Source organism: Symsagittifera roscoffensis, chromosome 3, assembly GCF_963678635.1.
Source record: "Symsagittifera roscoffensis chromosome 3, txSymRosc1.1, whole genome shotgun sequence".
Classification (NCBI taxonomy): Eukaryota; Metazoa; Xenacoelomorpha; order Acoela; family Convolutidae; genus Symsagittifera; species Symsagittifera roscoffensis.
In genome coordinates, this window is record NC_087064.1 from 19,511,013 (window position 1) to 19,525,844 (window position 14,832).

Here is a 14,832-nt window from a genome sequence, read left to right on the forward strand (position 1 = left end):
GCTCTTTTTAAGAGAAAAACCTAACGGAAAAGAATTTCACGCCTATTATAATGTTCAGAAATTTTTATGGCTCAATTTTGGAATGATTTTAATCATAATTGATCTGAAGTTGCGGTAGCCTGATAACTTCAAACGCCGCAATTCAAAACATCTTTTTTTTGGCTAAAATATGTCCAACCCCCAGGGTTGGCTTGTTAATTAACACCATGTTAATTAACACTGTTTTTCTAACGTTAAAAAACATCGAGATTTTAACTTTTTTAACATTTTATATTTAAACGAAGTAGTTTTTGCAATACAGCTCCAAAACATGGCTTTTACAATTGGCTTTTGTTTGTTTTCTCAGAAACGCCGAATTGATCACATGCACATCCAATCAAATAGTTGTTCGTTGCAAGCTGAGAATTATACTGCAACCAACTGAGAATTAAATGGCGGCTGAACAGATCAACTAAATTTGGTTGCGAAAGATTTGGTTCCTAATTCGGTTGTTTCAAAAGTGACGGAAGTTGCGAAGTTTTTCCGCAATTGTCATCTGCCACAGTCTTGGCTCCAAGAACTTGGAGCAAATCGAGCTCCAATGCCTTCACTGGTGAGATGGAACAGTGTTGAAAAATTGTTGTCGTGGTACATTGAAGAATGGCAGAAACTCAGGCGGGTTGTTGAAAACAACGTCCAATATTTTTCAAGAGGAGCGGCAAAAAACATCAGCGACCTCCTGAAAAACATGACTCTGTACAAAAACATCGAAGATGCTTTGAAATGTTTGAAAACAGTTTCTGTGGCTTTGAACAAGATGCAGTCTGACAGTATTGAGATAGCGACAGGGTTCGAAGTCTGGAAGGACCTTCTTTCTACTTTTCGTGAAATGGGCTCCGAAGGACGAGAATGGTTAGAAGTAGTAGAAAGACGGTACGAAAATTCTGTCCCGCCGCTATGGTGTCTTGCTAACGTGCTGCACCCAAATTTCGTTGGGAAAAAGTTGACAACAAAAGAGTGGAAATCCGCGAAAGACTGTTTTGTCAAAATGTATCCTGACGACGTCCCGGAGTTCATCCATTTTATTGGATCTTTCAAAGACCAATATAACAATGAATACGAACAATCAGGTTGTCCGGTAGTGGCCGATTTCATCAAGTCCCAAGTGTTGACAGGAGAATTGAGTGTGAAGCTTGGAAATGTCTCTGAAAAAATTCTAAACCTCCCACCATCTTCTGCTGGGATTGAGCGCGTATTTTCGTCTCTAGGCTATGTACACAGCGACGTTAGAAATCGACTTGGTCAAGAGAAGGCTGCGAAACTCGCTTTCGTGCTACGCGCTCTCAAAAAAGAGCACTATTTTTGATAAATCATTGAATGATTTGTTTGAACTGAATTCAATTTTTAACCCTGTTTTTTAACGTTTTTTAACATTTTTAACGTTAAAAACTGTTAAAAATCTTGTGAGGGTGTTAAAAAGCCAACCCTGCCAACCCCGTTAATTTTCGAATTAAGAGGCTCTTAGCATAATGGTAAGGCGTTCACTTTGAAATCGTCAGATCGTGTTTTCGATCCCATGCCATGGCAATGATACTGTGTTAGGACGAGCTCTCAGTTAACCTCTAGCTTCAGGTCTACCACAGGCTGACCAAATTTGGCTGCAATAGTGGTAGCAAGTGAAAGTTCTAGAGGCAAAAAAAATTGCCTTGAGGTTCAAAAAAAAGAGCTCAACACAATAACACAGTATGGAATGTGGGAGATAATACAAATGAACTATCCTCGACAGGACTGTTAAGGCCTACTGATAGCTCCTCTGGGATTCTCAGGAACCACGTTTTTTGGGCAGTGGTGGTGAAGTGGTTACGTCTCCGCCTCTCAATCAAAAGATCGGATGTTCGAGGCCCACCATGATCCGTGCTCGTTGCGGAGGGTGATGCAGCATTGCCCAGTCCAGAAAAATAACCAAACAAATGCATGTAATTCTTAAGCAGGGGCACAACAGCGGTTCGACGTGATGAGCTGTACAGCTCGTGTGTTGGTCCTTTCCCTTCCGGATAAAGTTCTGCCGAGTATAAGACACGCAAAGTTTTTCAGACGTTTGTAAAGTGTTTTAGGGTGCCACATATTGATGAGTGAGAACTTTCCGACCAAATGGGTTAGTTCGGGTCGGGTTCCGGATATTTTTTGGTGCTGGTGAATCGTTTCAAATTCGGGCGATAAATTTGGGCATTATTACCCCCCTGATTGAGAGGAAAACGTCAAATTACGAAGTTATTTGTAACAACAATGGCAGTGTCGATGTGAAGGTCTATAAAGCTACCCTCGTTGAAGCAAGGTGAATAATATAGGCCTCCCACCTATCATTACCAAATGAAGAAAACTCTGGTTATCCTGAGCCTAATATGCTGCCTGTAATAGATGCTCTGCGAGTTTGCAAATAAGATGGGAGTACACTCGATGTGGTTGAGGGCACGCCAAATGAAGAAAAATCACGTTGTGTTTTGTTTTTCAGATCTCAGCAATGAAACTGCTTTAAACGATAAGTTGATAATAACAAACGTCACAGAACAGCAGGGGTTAAAATTACCAACAGAAGTGAACTGACTTAAGATGTCTGGAAGTACTTCCAGCTGGCTGTCCAATCTGGCCTCGAAGGCGGAGACAGTTCTGAACCAGATAGATGAGACGGCAGCCACTGCGCTACACACTCCTAATAGTCAACAGCAGCAGACTGACACCAAAAATCAATATGGCGGGGGAGCGAATAGTGATGACAGAAGAAAAAATAGCAGAAATGGAGGAAACACTAAGTCCCCATCTTCCAGGTACCTTTCATCTTAAACTCTTTTAAAGGATCTTCGATGATCATAAAACAGCTGAATTTAAGTGATTTTTTGACAAAATATCATTCTGGATGGTAAATAAAGATAGTTTTGACCAAAGTATCATGTACATTTTCCGAATCATTGCATCCCTAAAAATTGCTAATGGAACCTATCCGAAATGGTTGAATTGAATTCCTCTGAAGGCATTTATGTCCTGGTCACTGAAATGGGCCTGGTGATATTGCTGTTGATACAGGTCGAGACAGATGAGGAGAGGTGAAATTTATCAGCAGCAGCAACATCAACCGCAGAGTAAGAGAGTTTTTGGCCCTGGTCACGTGAGGAAACTGTCCTCGAATTCCCTGGACGTGGATACCAAAGTGACCTCCAACAGCAGACCCAGTTCAGTCAGCTCAACCAAGTCCAACAAGAGCGAAGGCGGTGAGACAATGAAGACTATGATTCTATTACCGTTTCGGCAACGTCGATTCTTAATGTATAACTTTCGATCACGTAGTTCCATTGTTATTTCACATGCGAGAGCAAAGGTACTCGTAAAATTTTGCATGTAGACAACATCTGATTTCAAGTTTATTTGGTTTTCTTTCATACTAAACTTTGTGCTTCACTGGTTAGACCATAAAATCAATGTTTTTTTTGCTGGTGGTACAATTTTTTCCAATCGTTCAAACAAAGATTACCCTGATTATTTGAATGATAAGGATAAGTCACAAGGGAAGAATCATGGTAGCATTGGTGGATCTCGCCCCCTTTTGCACAGAATTAGGCGAGTTTTTGGGACTTTTTCAAGCTCTGAGAAAGATTATTTCTCCGATATCAAACAAAACTCATACAAAACTTGAAGCACGATGATTTATGATATATAGGGGATAGACGAACGGTCCTTTTGGTATGTCTATTAAAGGTCTACCCGAAACAAAAAGTACACTCAATGAAACAAGCACGATTAACATTATTTAAATGTTAATCGTGCAGGATTAACATATATAAGAGCTTCAAGAGGAAAAAATGAAGAGGAACATTGAAATTAGAGTATTTCTTGCATGTTGTATCTTGTTCAACGGTGGCTAGTGTTTACATAAGCAAATTTTGTGTTATAGTATGAACTATCTTTTTTTTACAACCTAAGTCGCAAAAATTGTTGCGACGCAAATAGTGTTGCGTCAAAATGTGTTCATTTCGATCAATAACTAGCTATTAAGTACAGCCAATGCTAAGGATATTAACTCAGACTAATATATTACAAATAGAAGGAGAGCCGCAAGATGGTTCGAACCTGGGCAGGGTCGGAAGTTTTTTAATGAACTTTTTCGTATACTAGCTAAATTGCGTCCGCTGTATAAATTGAGGCATGTAAGTTGGTATTTTTTTTTCAAATTAACTGGTACTGCTAATGGGTCGTAATTGGCTTGCGTCACTTAAGAAATTTTGTAGACTCAACTTTTCTCATTCAGTTTTTCCCAGTACCGTTATCGGTCATATTTTTGCTTGTGTATGCGAAGTGCAACTTCGCCTCTGTTTTGACAATTGTCAAGCAATCACGACGCAGGTGCGAGGTCGTGTGACTCTTAATGTCGAGACTGGGATTCGATTCCGGTACACAGCAAAGTTTTTTTCAGGTTTTTTAACTGTCTTATAAAAACTTCACTTATTTTTTTAAAAAACGTTGACTTGTTTTAGGACATAACTCGTTGAAATATTTTGGTTTTTTATTTTTTGTTCCGACTATATGAAAAATGTGGAGGATCTTTGTATTCGGATGTGTTTTCGTTTTTTTCCAGGCAAAATTAGTATGCACAAATAATTATTGGAATGGGTCGAGTCATATATCATATTATAGGGCTTTCAGTCGTGATTCGAACGAAATAAAATGTCGAGAAAAACCAATTTTTGATTTTTCATTTAATTTCAAGCTAAGAGGGTTAGCGTGCAGGCTTACAAAAGCTTATTTATGCTTAATCTAAGCCATGAAAACTTACTTTTACTCGAGTAAAGTTCGTTTTTGAGCGCCATTTTGGGAATCAAAAACTTCAAAATTCAAACAATTTCTGCAATAGTTTGAATTTTGTACCATTTGTTTTCGTTTCTTTGGTGTTTTTTCTACAAAAACTGTTTTCCAATTGGCCTATTTTACCTTGACTGCAGAAAAAAAAAACAAAATTAATATGAAAAACCTTTTCCTATTTTTTAGGAACATTCTGTGCTACTTGCACAGAAGGTCGGAAGAACATTCTGTGCTACTTGCACAGTAACCGGCTATTGTTTGAATTGCGTTCGTCTTTTTTCGAATTATATCGCAAGAAGGTTTTAAGCTTGGCTTCGCCTTTTTTGAATTTTCGAATTTATGGTAATTTTTTTTCAGAATTAAAATTAGAATTAAAACTCTAATTTTTGAACTAATACGCTGTATATTTTAGCCTTGCCATTGTACGTTGATCCCTTTTCCTCGCGACACGCCCGTGATCACACTCTCGGACGGGGCGAGGCGGAAGGGGAGGGCGAGGAAGGGTATCTGGATCAGCAGGATCACAGTCCCAAGAGTGGGATTGAGGACAGCTTCAGTCAGGTGACTAGCAACTCAGGCAGCAGTTACCTCCAAGTGGACCCCCATAATGACTCAATCACTCTTGCATATGAAGAAGATCAACAATTCAATGCAGAGGTTAAACATTTTGTCCCGTCTTGTAACATGAAAAAGAAGTATACAATATGGCGATCTCAAAAGAAACACGTTTTTTTTTGTCTAAGGCGGAAAAAATTTATGCTGAAAGTCAAAAAGTGCTATCAATCATAAGTGCTGCGATAAATGGGCTGCTGTTTGTCTTGAAACTTTTTCATTTGAATTTTTTTGCCACAATTTTTTCTTGGCAATTGGTTTCAACAAAAGTGTCATTGAGCGAATGAAGAAATGTGATTTTTCAGCGGTTTGACTTTCTATTTACTTTCAAGTTAAATTCAAATTCATTTGTTAAAAGCAAGGCAAATTACGCTCTCTAAGAGCAAAAATGCGAATCGCGCGAAAAAAAAACTACAACGCTTTTAGGTGCTAGACAGGGGCGGATCTAGGATTTTCTCGAGGGGGGGGGGGGCGGGTTTTCAAAAAAATTCGAAAATTTTGACCTTTTTTTTTTAGGTCGACCAAATTGATTTTTCGAGCTCTCCCAAAGCAGTGTTTTGCCCCTATTTTGGCAGAATTTTCTGGGCCGCAGGCAAATTTTTGAAAAAACAGTCAAAAAAGCCGTTTTTGGGCACTTTTTGAAAAATTTTGACAAAAAAATCGCGTTTTTTTTGGCGCGCGCTCCCCCTCAAAGTTAGTATATATTGGCGCCAAAGGCGCCTTTAGAAAAATTTTAGGGTCGGTCGGGCAAAAATGGATTTCTGAAAAAGTGTCAAAGGGGGGAGCCTTTGGGTCGGCAGGGGGTCGAATCCCTGAGGGGAGGGGCGTCCGCCGCCCCCCCCCCCCCCTAAATCCGCCCCTGGTGCTAGACCTTATTTTTATATATCCCAGCGGAATAAAAAAATACCTTTTGACCCAGTTTTCCATAATTGGGTTTGTTTTATGAAAAAAGCCCACGTGCTCGGGCCTGTTATTGTTAAGATTTTGATTACAGGCAGATCGACGAGGAAGCGATAAAAACATAAGATAAGAAGCGATAATCGACCATGGTGCCAAAGATGGTATATTGGTTCGATTAGTACCAATTTACAATCAGTTCAGAGCATTAGGTAGAAAAAACCTAACTTATGATTAATAGCTTTTTGTTGGTTTTTTGTGTAGTTTTTTGGTGTCCAAAATGTTGCCTCGCCCTCAAGCAGCGACCTCTGTTTAGATGTTGAGCTCACTGAGTCAAGAGAACAAGTTGCTTAAAAGCGAACTGCAGTCCCTCACTCAGGAGTTGAACTCTGCCCTGAATAGACAGAGGGACTCCGAATCCAGACTGAAGAGACTCAACCAAGACTACGACCTCAAGTGCCACGAGGCCAACGAGATGTTCAGGAAGTTGCAGAATGTCGAGCTGGATCTCAGTGGTTAGCTTTTCAGAATGAATATAATTTTTGTGAGAAGGACTGACTCTGCAGAGAAACGTAGGCCCATGTGAACAATCTTCCCATGAATTGACCAAGTGAACAATCTCCTCCCTAAAATTAAATGGCAATTTCAAGCAGTAAGGCCTACATGAACGTTGCTCAAATCTGATGGGCTGAAAAATACTAAGAAGAAGAAGAAGAATTTATTTCTCCATATAGTTGATAATACAAGCATCAATTTTTTAAAATTATTAAATCAACAAAATGGAGGGGATAGACAAAAGGCGCAGTATGTGCCTACTTGACGTCTACCCGTTGAACAAATTAGGATTGCAACTAAGTAATAAAGATAAATTTATATTCGAATAAAAATAGGATTGTGGGGAAAATTTATTTTTCCCTAAAATTAAGCCCTCATTAAGGAATAGTTATTACATCTAGTCCGTTCATTTCGGCCAATTCTCATTCCAGCTGAAGAACTAAAAATATGAGAAAACATATGAAAAAAAAAAATCTAAGGTTTTTCATTTTTTTAAAAAATTTTCTAAAAAATGCGTTTTCTCGAAAACTACAAGGATTTGGAGGGTCATATTTTCAGCATAGAATCGGAACCCTAGAATGGTTGTTTGATAGCATTTAGCCAGCGGGTACCATTTTTTAAAAATAAAAAATTCAAAGAAATATGTTTTGCACCAACTCGTAATTGCCACAAATGAAATTATCTTTAAACTTATGGACGAAACTGTATTCTTCATTTTTTGACATCAATCCAATATTTTCAGGTAAGAGCTTATTTATACTCATAATATTCAATAACTTTCAACCCCTATTAGTCAAAGAACATGATTTTACCTTATTCTTGCAGAATGGTGGAACAAATGTTCGACCTTCTGAAATTCGCGTATTATAGGCAAAGTTTTTTAAAGTAAACAAACAATTGAGAAAACAAGTTGGATGTTTTTGATTTAGTGATCGTAAACAAATTTTCATCAAAATCGTACACATATAGCTCATGAACTGTTAGTATTTTGTCATCAGAAAAGAATTTATTAATGGTATCAAATTTCCTTTTGAAGCAGATCATGCGAACAATTTTTCGTTGCATATTCAAAATTGGGCTTAAAAAAGAAAAACTCGTGCCGCCATAGACGAGCAAGCCATATTGTATTATTGGTTTGATATTCGACATATAGTATTTCAGTGGGATGGATCTTGGTACATAATGTCTCATTTTTGATATTACAGCACAGTGACGACCTAGTTTTGATTGAACATTCTATATATGGTGAAAAAATTTAAGCTTATCATCTACAATGACACCTAGGTATTTGCAAAAAAGTTTCGGCTGAAAAGTAAAATCAAGTCTATCAAAAAAAAGATTGGAAACACTTCTATCCTTAGTAAAATTAATTAAAGTAGTTTCATCTGAGTTTAAGTTTAATTTATTTGAACAAAACCAGGAAGAAATTTTGGTCAAATCTAACTGGTATTCTTCATAGATAGATGTTTGACATGATATGTTTGTATCATCTGCAAATAGAAACACATTTGAATTGCAAACTGCGTGCTGTATGTCGTTAATATAATCAAGAAACAAGAGAGGGCCTAAAACAGAGCCTTGCGGTATTCCCGTGTTTACTCGCAACCAATCAGATGAACAGTTGTTTACATGTACACATTGATACCTATTGGATAGATAGCTTTCGAACCATTTGTAGCAATTTCCACGTACTCCATAACATTCTAATTTCCTCAAAAGAATTTTATGGTCCAGCGTATCAAATGCCTTTTTTAAATCAATGAAGAAGCTACTTTTAATGTTTTTTATCAACAACTAGTCTTAATCTTTCAGTCAATTCAGCTAAAGCATCAACTGTGGCAAACTTCTTCCTGAACCCAAACTGACGATGATACAGTAATTCGAACTTTTCAAGATAGTTGTAAAATCGAGACTGCATGATTTTTTCAAAAACTTTGCTGCAGCTACTTAAAAGTGATATTGGACGGTAATTGCTCATAATTATTCTGCTATCAGCTTTATGAAGAGGTAAAACCCGAGCATACTACTATTAACCAAGTGAACAATCTCCCTCCTAAATTGATTTAAAGGGGAGATTGTTCACTTGGTCCGAAACGTATACAACGCTTAAACCAAAAGATTCTTGCGATGAAGCAAAAAAATTTCGGCCGATCGATTGAGGATGTTCTGATGTTTTCATTATGCCGATGCTGATATATCCTTCCCGTTTCTGGTGGTTGTTGGAAAGTGGTCAGTTAGGAATATATGCTTTTGAATTATAAATCGGGAAAACGATTGACGAATAACTGACTCAGGCTTAAAAAAGTAGTTGTTCACGTAAATGTTACTAGATGTTGTAAATTTTTGATTTTTTTAAGCTTTATATAGGAACAGAAAAGTACATCGATGTTTCAAATTGTTCGAATTGGTTAACAAGTTGAACATTTATTTTGTTTCAGAGGAGATCAAGGCTCGTGACTCGCAGATTGCAGGCTACAGAGTGAAAGTGAACGAGTTGAGTGACAAGATAGCTGCTCAGAATGAGTCCCTTCAACAAATAAACAACGAAAAGGTTGGATTTTACTTAGAAGATAAATACCTAATACTTATAATGCTCGTTTTCTCCAATAATGAAACTACTTTGTTGTAAAACCGGGTGACTATGATTGTTTTGGGAACACTTTGCACATCGAATAATGCTTAATAATATCCTATTGAAGCTCAGTTTTTGAGTAAACCCAAGCACCCGAATTTTTTTTCGGACCATTATTGGGTTGCGTCTTACCACATATCGGATATCTTGTTGTAGATCCGATGGGTGTCTTATGACTAAATGGATATCGTATGTCAAACCTGGGTGTCCTGACACTAAAGCGGATGTGTTGTTCTAGATCCGAATTCTGTCGGACCACCATGCCTCGAGTGGAGTGCACGAGGAGAGTGTGACCCAGATGCAGACTCAGCTGAAGGAGGCACAGGAGGCATTCAACTCTCAGATAGAGCGGGAGAGGAGGGAGAAGGAGGAGACACAACACAAACTGCAGCAGGCGGAAGACAACATACAGGTGCGTGTGAACTTAAGGTCAGTCCTAACAATTGGGACACGATTTGTTTGCTAATGTCAATCAACGAAGTAAACTTTCTTTTTTTTAAGTAGCGTTTTTAATTGTTTGTTTTTTGTTTTTTCTCAAAAAAAATTAATTTACGCATAATCAAATTTATACTTTTGATTTATATTTTAACACACTTCAAATTCATTAGCTAAAAGGAAAAAACTGTGCTCCCCAATAACAATAGCGTAAATGGCGCGAAAAAGCATGAATGAGCTATGTTTCAAAAATTAATTTAAAATTGAGTTATAGTATGGTGGAATCCCGAAGGACCGAATGCGCGAAAATAAAAATCAGATTTCACTGATCTAAAATGTGGAAAGAAGGTAAACATTTCCAGGGACTGAATATTGATATTGGCCGAATATAAAAACTACAAAAATATGCAAATTTTTCAAATTGTCACTGACCGCCGCCGATTTGGAACAAACTTTCGTTATGAAAGATGCAAAATATTGCTTCATTTAATTCATTTGAATTGAATGGCAATTGCTTTTTAAAAAAAATTGTTTATCGGCGAATTTTGTTTTCGGTCCTTCGCCCTCAAGTATTTTCGCCCATTCGGTCCTTCGCGCATGAGAATAGCCCCCCTTATAGTATCCTTTATTCAGACCCTGACGGCGGAGTTGCGTGAGGTGAGTGGCAGACTGCAGAGTGAAAAGCAGACCAGTGGGGACTACTTGCGACAACTCAACTTGGCCAAGCAGAGTGTGGAGGAGAGCAGGAGTGAATTGAGCGACTACAAGAACAAAGCTGTCAAGATACTACAGGTACATAGAATCACAATAAATAACTGAAGACAGTCAGAAGACAGTTGAACGTCTGATTTATAGTATTGGGTTCCAGAGCTTAATTCTGGTCTTTTAATTCTGACAAGGGAAGTTTGTTTTCGTTTTCAAGGTTCCCACGGTTTTCATGCTTGATAGGTATTCTTTGCAATTGTTGTTTGTGCTGCAGGCGAAAGAGAAGTTGATCGCGGAGATGAAGATGTCCTTCATGGAGGGGAGTGGGACCAGTTTGGGTGGTGGGGAGGAGGGTTCATCTTCTTATCATCAGATGGGAGAATCGAGTGGCAGTGAGGGGGGACTTATGACCAGGAGTCAGCATTCTCCGGGAGCGAGCAGTTCCCACTTCGAAATGATGAAGTAAATGAAAATCATACTGGGATATTTTTCCACTTCTAGGCAATTACATATTACCAAATATTTGGTAAGGATTGTTGTGAAGAACAAGAATGTATAGAATAGATAATTAAAAATTGAACTAGGCGGAAAAAAGTTCTGTTTGTGATTCCAAAGTTTTTTCTTTTCTGACGTAATTTTTTTTTAGTTTCCTTCTGCAAAATTTTTTGTTCCCTGCCTTTTTGAAGTGGTGTTAATCACATATAAATGTCATATTTGCTGTCACGCAAAGATTGTTCACGATTGAGTTTGCTTTTTCGGGGTTCGACTTCTGATTTCTTTTTAAATCAATTCAATTTCATTTGCTAGAAAAGGCAATTAACGTTACGTTCTTAAATGATGATAGTATAGTGCACATGGTGCGAAAAAAATGTGGATGATTTTTAAGCTTGAAAATTGATTTTAGTGATAAGATTTCTTAGCGGAATAAAAAGTAATGGAATAAAAAGTAAAAGAAAATGGATTTCTTAAAAAGTACCAAATGGGGGACTCTTTGGGTCGGCAGGGGGTCGAATCCCTGAGGGGGGCGTCCGCCCCATTCCCCTAAATTCGCCCCTGATTCTGTAATATTTCAAATTTTTCAACAACTTTAACGTGATTTTTGTCCAAATTGTTTTTTCGATTTCCTTAAGCTCATTGAAATTGCTCCAACTTTATATTGGTCTTGTTTGTAGGCGTTACCACTTTGAGTTCGGGCTTATCTTTATCACAAAGGTCCAATTTTGATCTTCTCTTTTAGAAATCAAAATTAAAAGCCTAAATATTTTGCCTCTGTTTTACTTCTGTTTCTGAAACTGATTGTGTTATGTTTAGGATGGAGTTGAGCCAGTACCGGAGTGAGTGTGAGTTGCTGCGGGAGGAGGTGGGCAGAGTGGGGGTGCAGTTAGAGAGGGCGAGGGAGGAGTTGAGCGCGAGTGAGCAGAGCAGCAGCCAACATCACCTCTCTCTCACTCACGACCTCCAAGCCACACACCACTCGCTACAACAGGAAAAACACAAGTGAGAAGAATTCTATTGAGTGAAAGCGAGGGGAAACATTTTCAATAATTTTTTTGGGGTCGGTGAAATTAATTTTCGCAACGTATAGGAGACGTTATGATTTATATTTCGCGGTTTAACAAAAATGTTAGCGGCTTGACAAAATTGTTTTCTTAAAATTGTAGCAAATGGGAACCCTTTGGGTGGCGAGAGCATTGAAATTTGAGGGGGAAATTCTTCCCTACTTTAAATCCGCAACTGTATGACCCTTTGAAGTTTTCAATATTGAGGCAAATAAATCTGCCTTAGAAATTCAAGTTTATTTTAAGTCTAAATCAATCTGAGTTTTTCAATTGAAATAGTCAGTTTCCATTCGGTATCTTACGTTCTATTTTCCATTGAAAAAGTAATGCAAGTGGTTAGCTTTTTGATACTTTGTGTTGTGGTTAATCGAGTAAAAAAGAAGAAGCCAATTTTCCGTGCTAGGACACGGTATTTAACTTCTTCCTCAATTGTAATGCAAAACATAAAATACGTAATCGCGATGTTGATATTTTGACAGAGTTGCAATGTTGGAAGAAGAGTTGAGTAGAAACAAAGAAGAGCTCAACGTAACCAGTCGAGAACTCCTTTCAGTCAAGGAAAAACTGTCTCGCACAGTAGCCGAGAAAGATCAACTCATATCAAAGCTGCAGGCGGAACTAATCTCAATCCGAAACAGACCGCAAGCAGCCGGAAGCGAAGAGTTCGAGGCCAGAATCCGGACACTTACGGATACTCTGTTGTCAAAACAATCTCAAATCGAAAGACTGAACTCAGAGAAACAGTCTCTTAACTTCCAACTAGAGAGAATGGCGTTAGAGAACTCAAGCGCAAATGGCAGCGTGAGGTCGGGTTCAACGAGGGTTAACATGATGACGACACACCTGGACGACGATGGTCTCAAGGCGAAAGGGATCCCATTGTTTTGCAGGGAGTCAGCATTTGACAACCAGGCGATCCGTTTGATGAAAAAAGGCCTCCTTGCAATAGACTCTTTCTCTCTCACAGTCGGCGTGTATTTCCGCAGATTTGCCTTAGCGAGGGTTTTTATAGTCATTTACGCTTTGCTACTTCATCTCTGGGTTACGATAGTGATTCTCACTTATAAACCCGAAATGCATTCTGATGATTTTCAGCCCCAGCTCAATCCGAGGCCCAAGCTTGACTGAAATAAAAACAGAACAAAACTTCTTTAATCCCCTTCTCGCCCTTGTTTCGTGATAGTGGTTTTACTCCACCGTTTTAGATGCCGACGAGTTCAGCCCAATTTAGTACATGTTCGCTTCGTTTTAAAGTACATTCTGTAGCATAAAACTTTTTTGCCACGTGCTCAGATAATATATATTTTGAAGAATCTTTGCAAGATCGTGCCAAAAAGTATGAAAATGGGAAGAAATCTGAAGACAAAAATCAAAGATCGCAAAGAATATCGTTATGCAGATAGTTTTCGAAGATTTTTGACATTGAGATCTCCACATTTTCAAGGTTTTAGATTTTCAAAAAATCCCGGAATGCGAGCGCGGGAAAACAATTGATTACACATACAATTTACTGAATCAAAGCTCTAAATAAGCATTGAATAGAAAAATTCACTAATAATCATTCGAGTTTGATTTTATTTGAGTAACGCAATATAAGCACTCCATAATAAAAGATAATCAATTTAATTTCTGAGAAGTTCGCTAATAAAATGGAAACAAAAGTAAACAATAGGGCATTTCAAACACTATAAGGCACATCATATGTGATTCTGGGAGTTAACGTTGATATAAATGATAAAAGACAGTTAAAATTTAGGCTAATTGACCATTTGATCAAAACACGCAAAAAATGGATTTCTTAATGATCAAACATAGAACAAAGAAATTCGAAAACTTTAACTATTAACAGTGCAAGAAAAACTTGTTACAATTTTTTTTGAATTGCGGAAAAATTGTATGAAATTTTCTTAAAATGCGAAATTTTCTTTGATTTTTAAACTTGCGTGCTAAAATCATTGTGAAAAGTTTTCAAGTTGCAAAAAATGTTATGATGTTTTTATCATGTGTGCAAAATTGTAATGATTTTTTAATGTGTATGAAAATGTTCTGAAAATTTTTACAAGATGACAAAATTGTTTTAGTTTTTTCACCATGTTTGCAAAAATTCTGTGAAATGTTTTGCAAATTGCAAAACTAATATGATTTTTTAACCCCTGAGCGAAATTGTTTCAACAAAGTTATCTATTAAAATTCTTACCTCTTACAATATTTTTTAAATTTGTTTGTTCCTATCTCTTACAAATAAAAATAAAAGATTTTAAAAAATTAAATTACCAAGCACAAGACAACAACCAAACTATTACAAATCAATGCTGTCGAGCAGCTGAGTTCTCCAAATTTTGCAAGTTCTCAATGGAGCGCAAAGCTTGTCTTGCCTCCCTCGCCGGTGGTTTGCTCTCTGGAGTCCTTGGATCAGAGAACCCCTCATCTTCTTCGATTAAAAGTGAGTTCTCCACAGATACTTCTTCCCACAGAAATCATTCAGTTTGAGCCACATATCTGGAGTCAGGAACCTCGGGATAATCCATTCCAACTTGTTCTGCAATCTGAGACACCATCTCCATCGTTCCAAGCTGATTATCGGTGATGGGAACCTGCATCTGGTGA

General features: G+C 37.8%; 1 protein-coding gene across 1 annotated transcript in view; it reads left to right on the forward strand.

Annotated features, from left to right (window-relative positions):
- Positions 1-13,600, forward strand: part of LOC134841183 (golgin subfamily A member 5-like) — a 164,072-nt gene extending 150,472 nt beyond the window's left edge. Inside the window, exons 2-11 of the mRNA XM_063857008.1 lie at positions 2,490-2,804; positions 3,061-3,245; positions 5,243-5,487; positions 6,656-6,854; positions 9,333-9,445; positions 9,765-9,938; positions 10,595-10,753; positions 10,941-11,128; positions 11,978-12,163; positions 12,705-13,600. Coding sequence (XP_063713078.1) covers positions 2,590-2,804; positions 3,061-3,245; positions 5,243-5,487; positions 6,656-6,854; positions 9,333-9,445; positions 9,765-9,938; positions 10,595-10,753; positions 10,941-11,128; positions 11,978-12,163; positions 12,705-13,353 — 2,313 coding nt within the window. The 5' untranslated portion in view covers positions 2,490-2,589 and the 3' untranslated portion in view covers positions 13,354-13,600. The remainder of the gene's footprint in view (positions 1-2,489; positions 2,805-3,060; positions 3,246-5,242; positions 5,488-6,655; positions 6,855-9,332; positions 9,446-9,764; positions 9,939-10,594; positions 10,754-10,940; positions 11,129-11,977; positions 12,164-12,704) is intronic.
- The last annotated feature ends 1,232 nt before the right edge of the window (positions 13,601-14,832 follow it).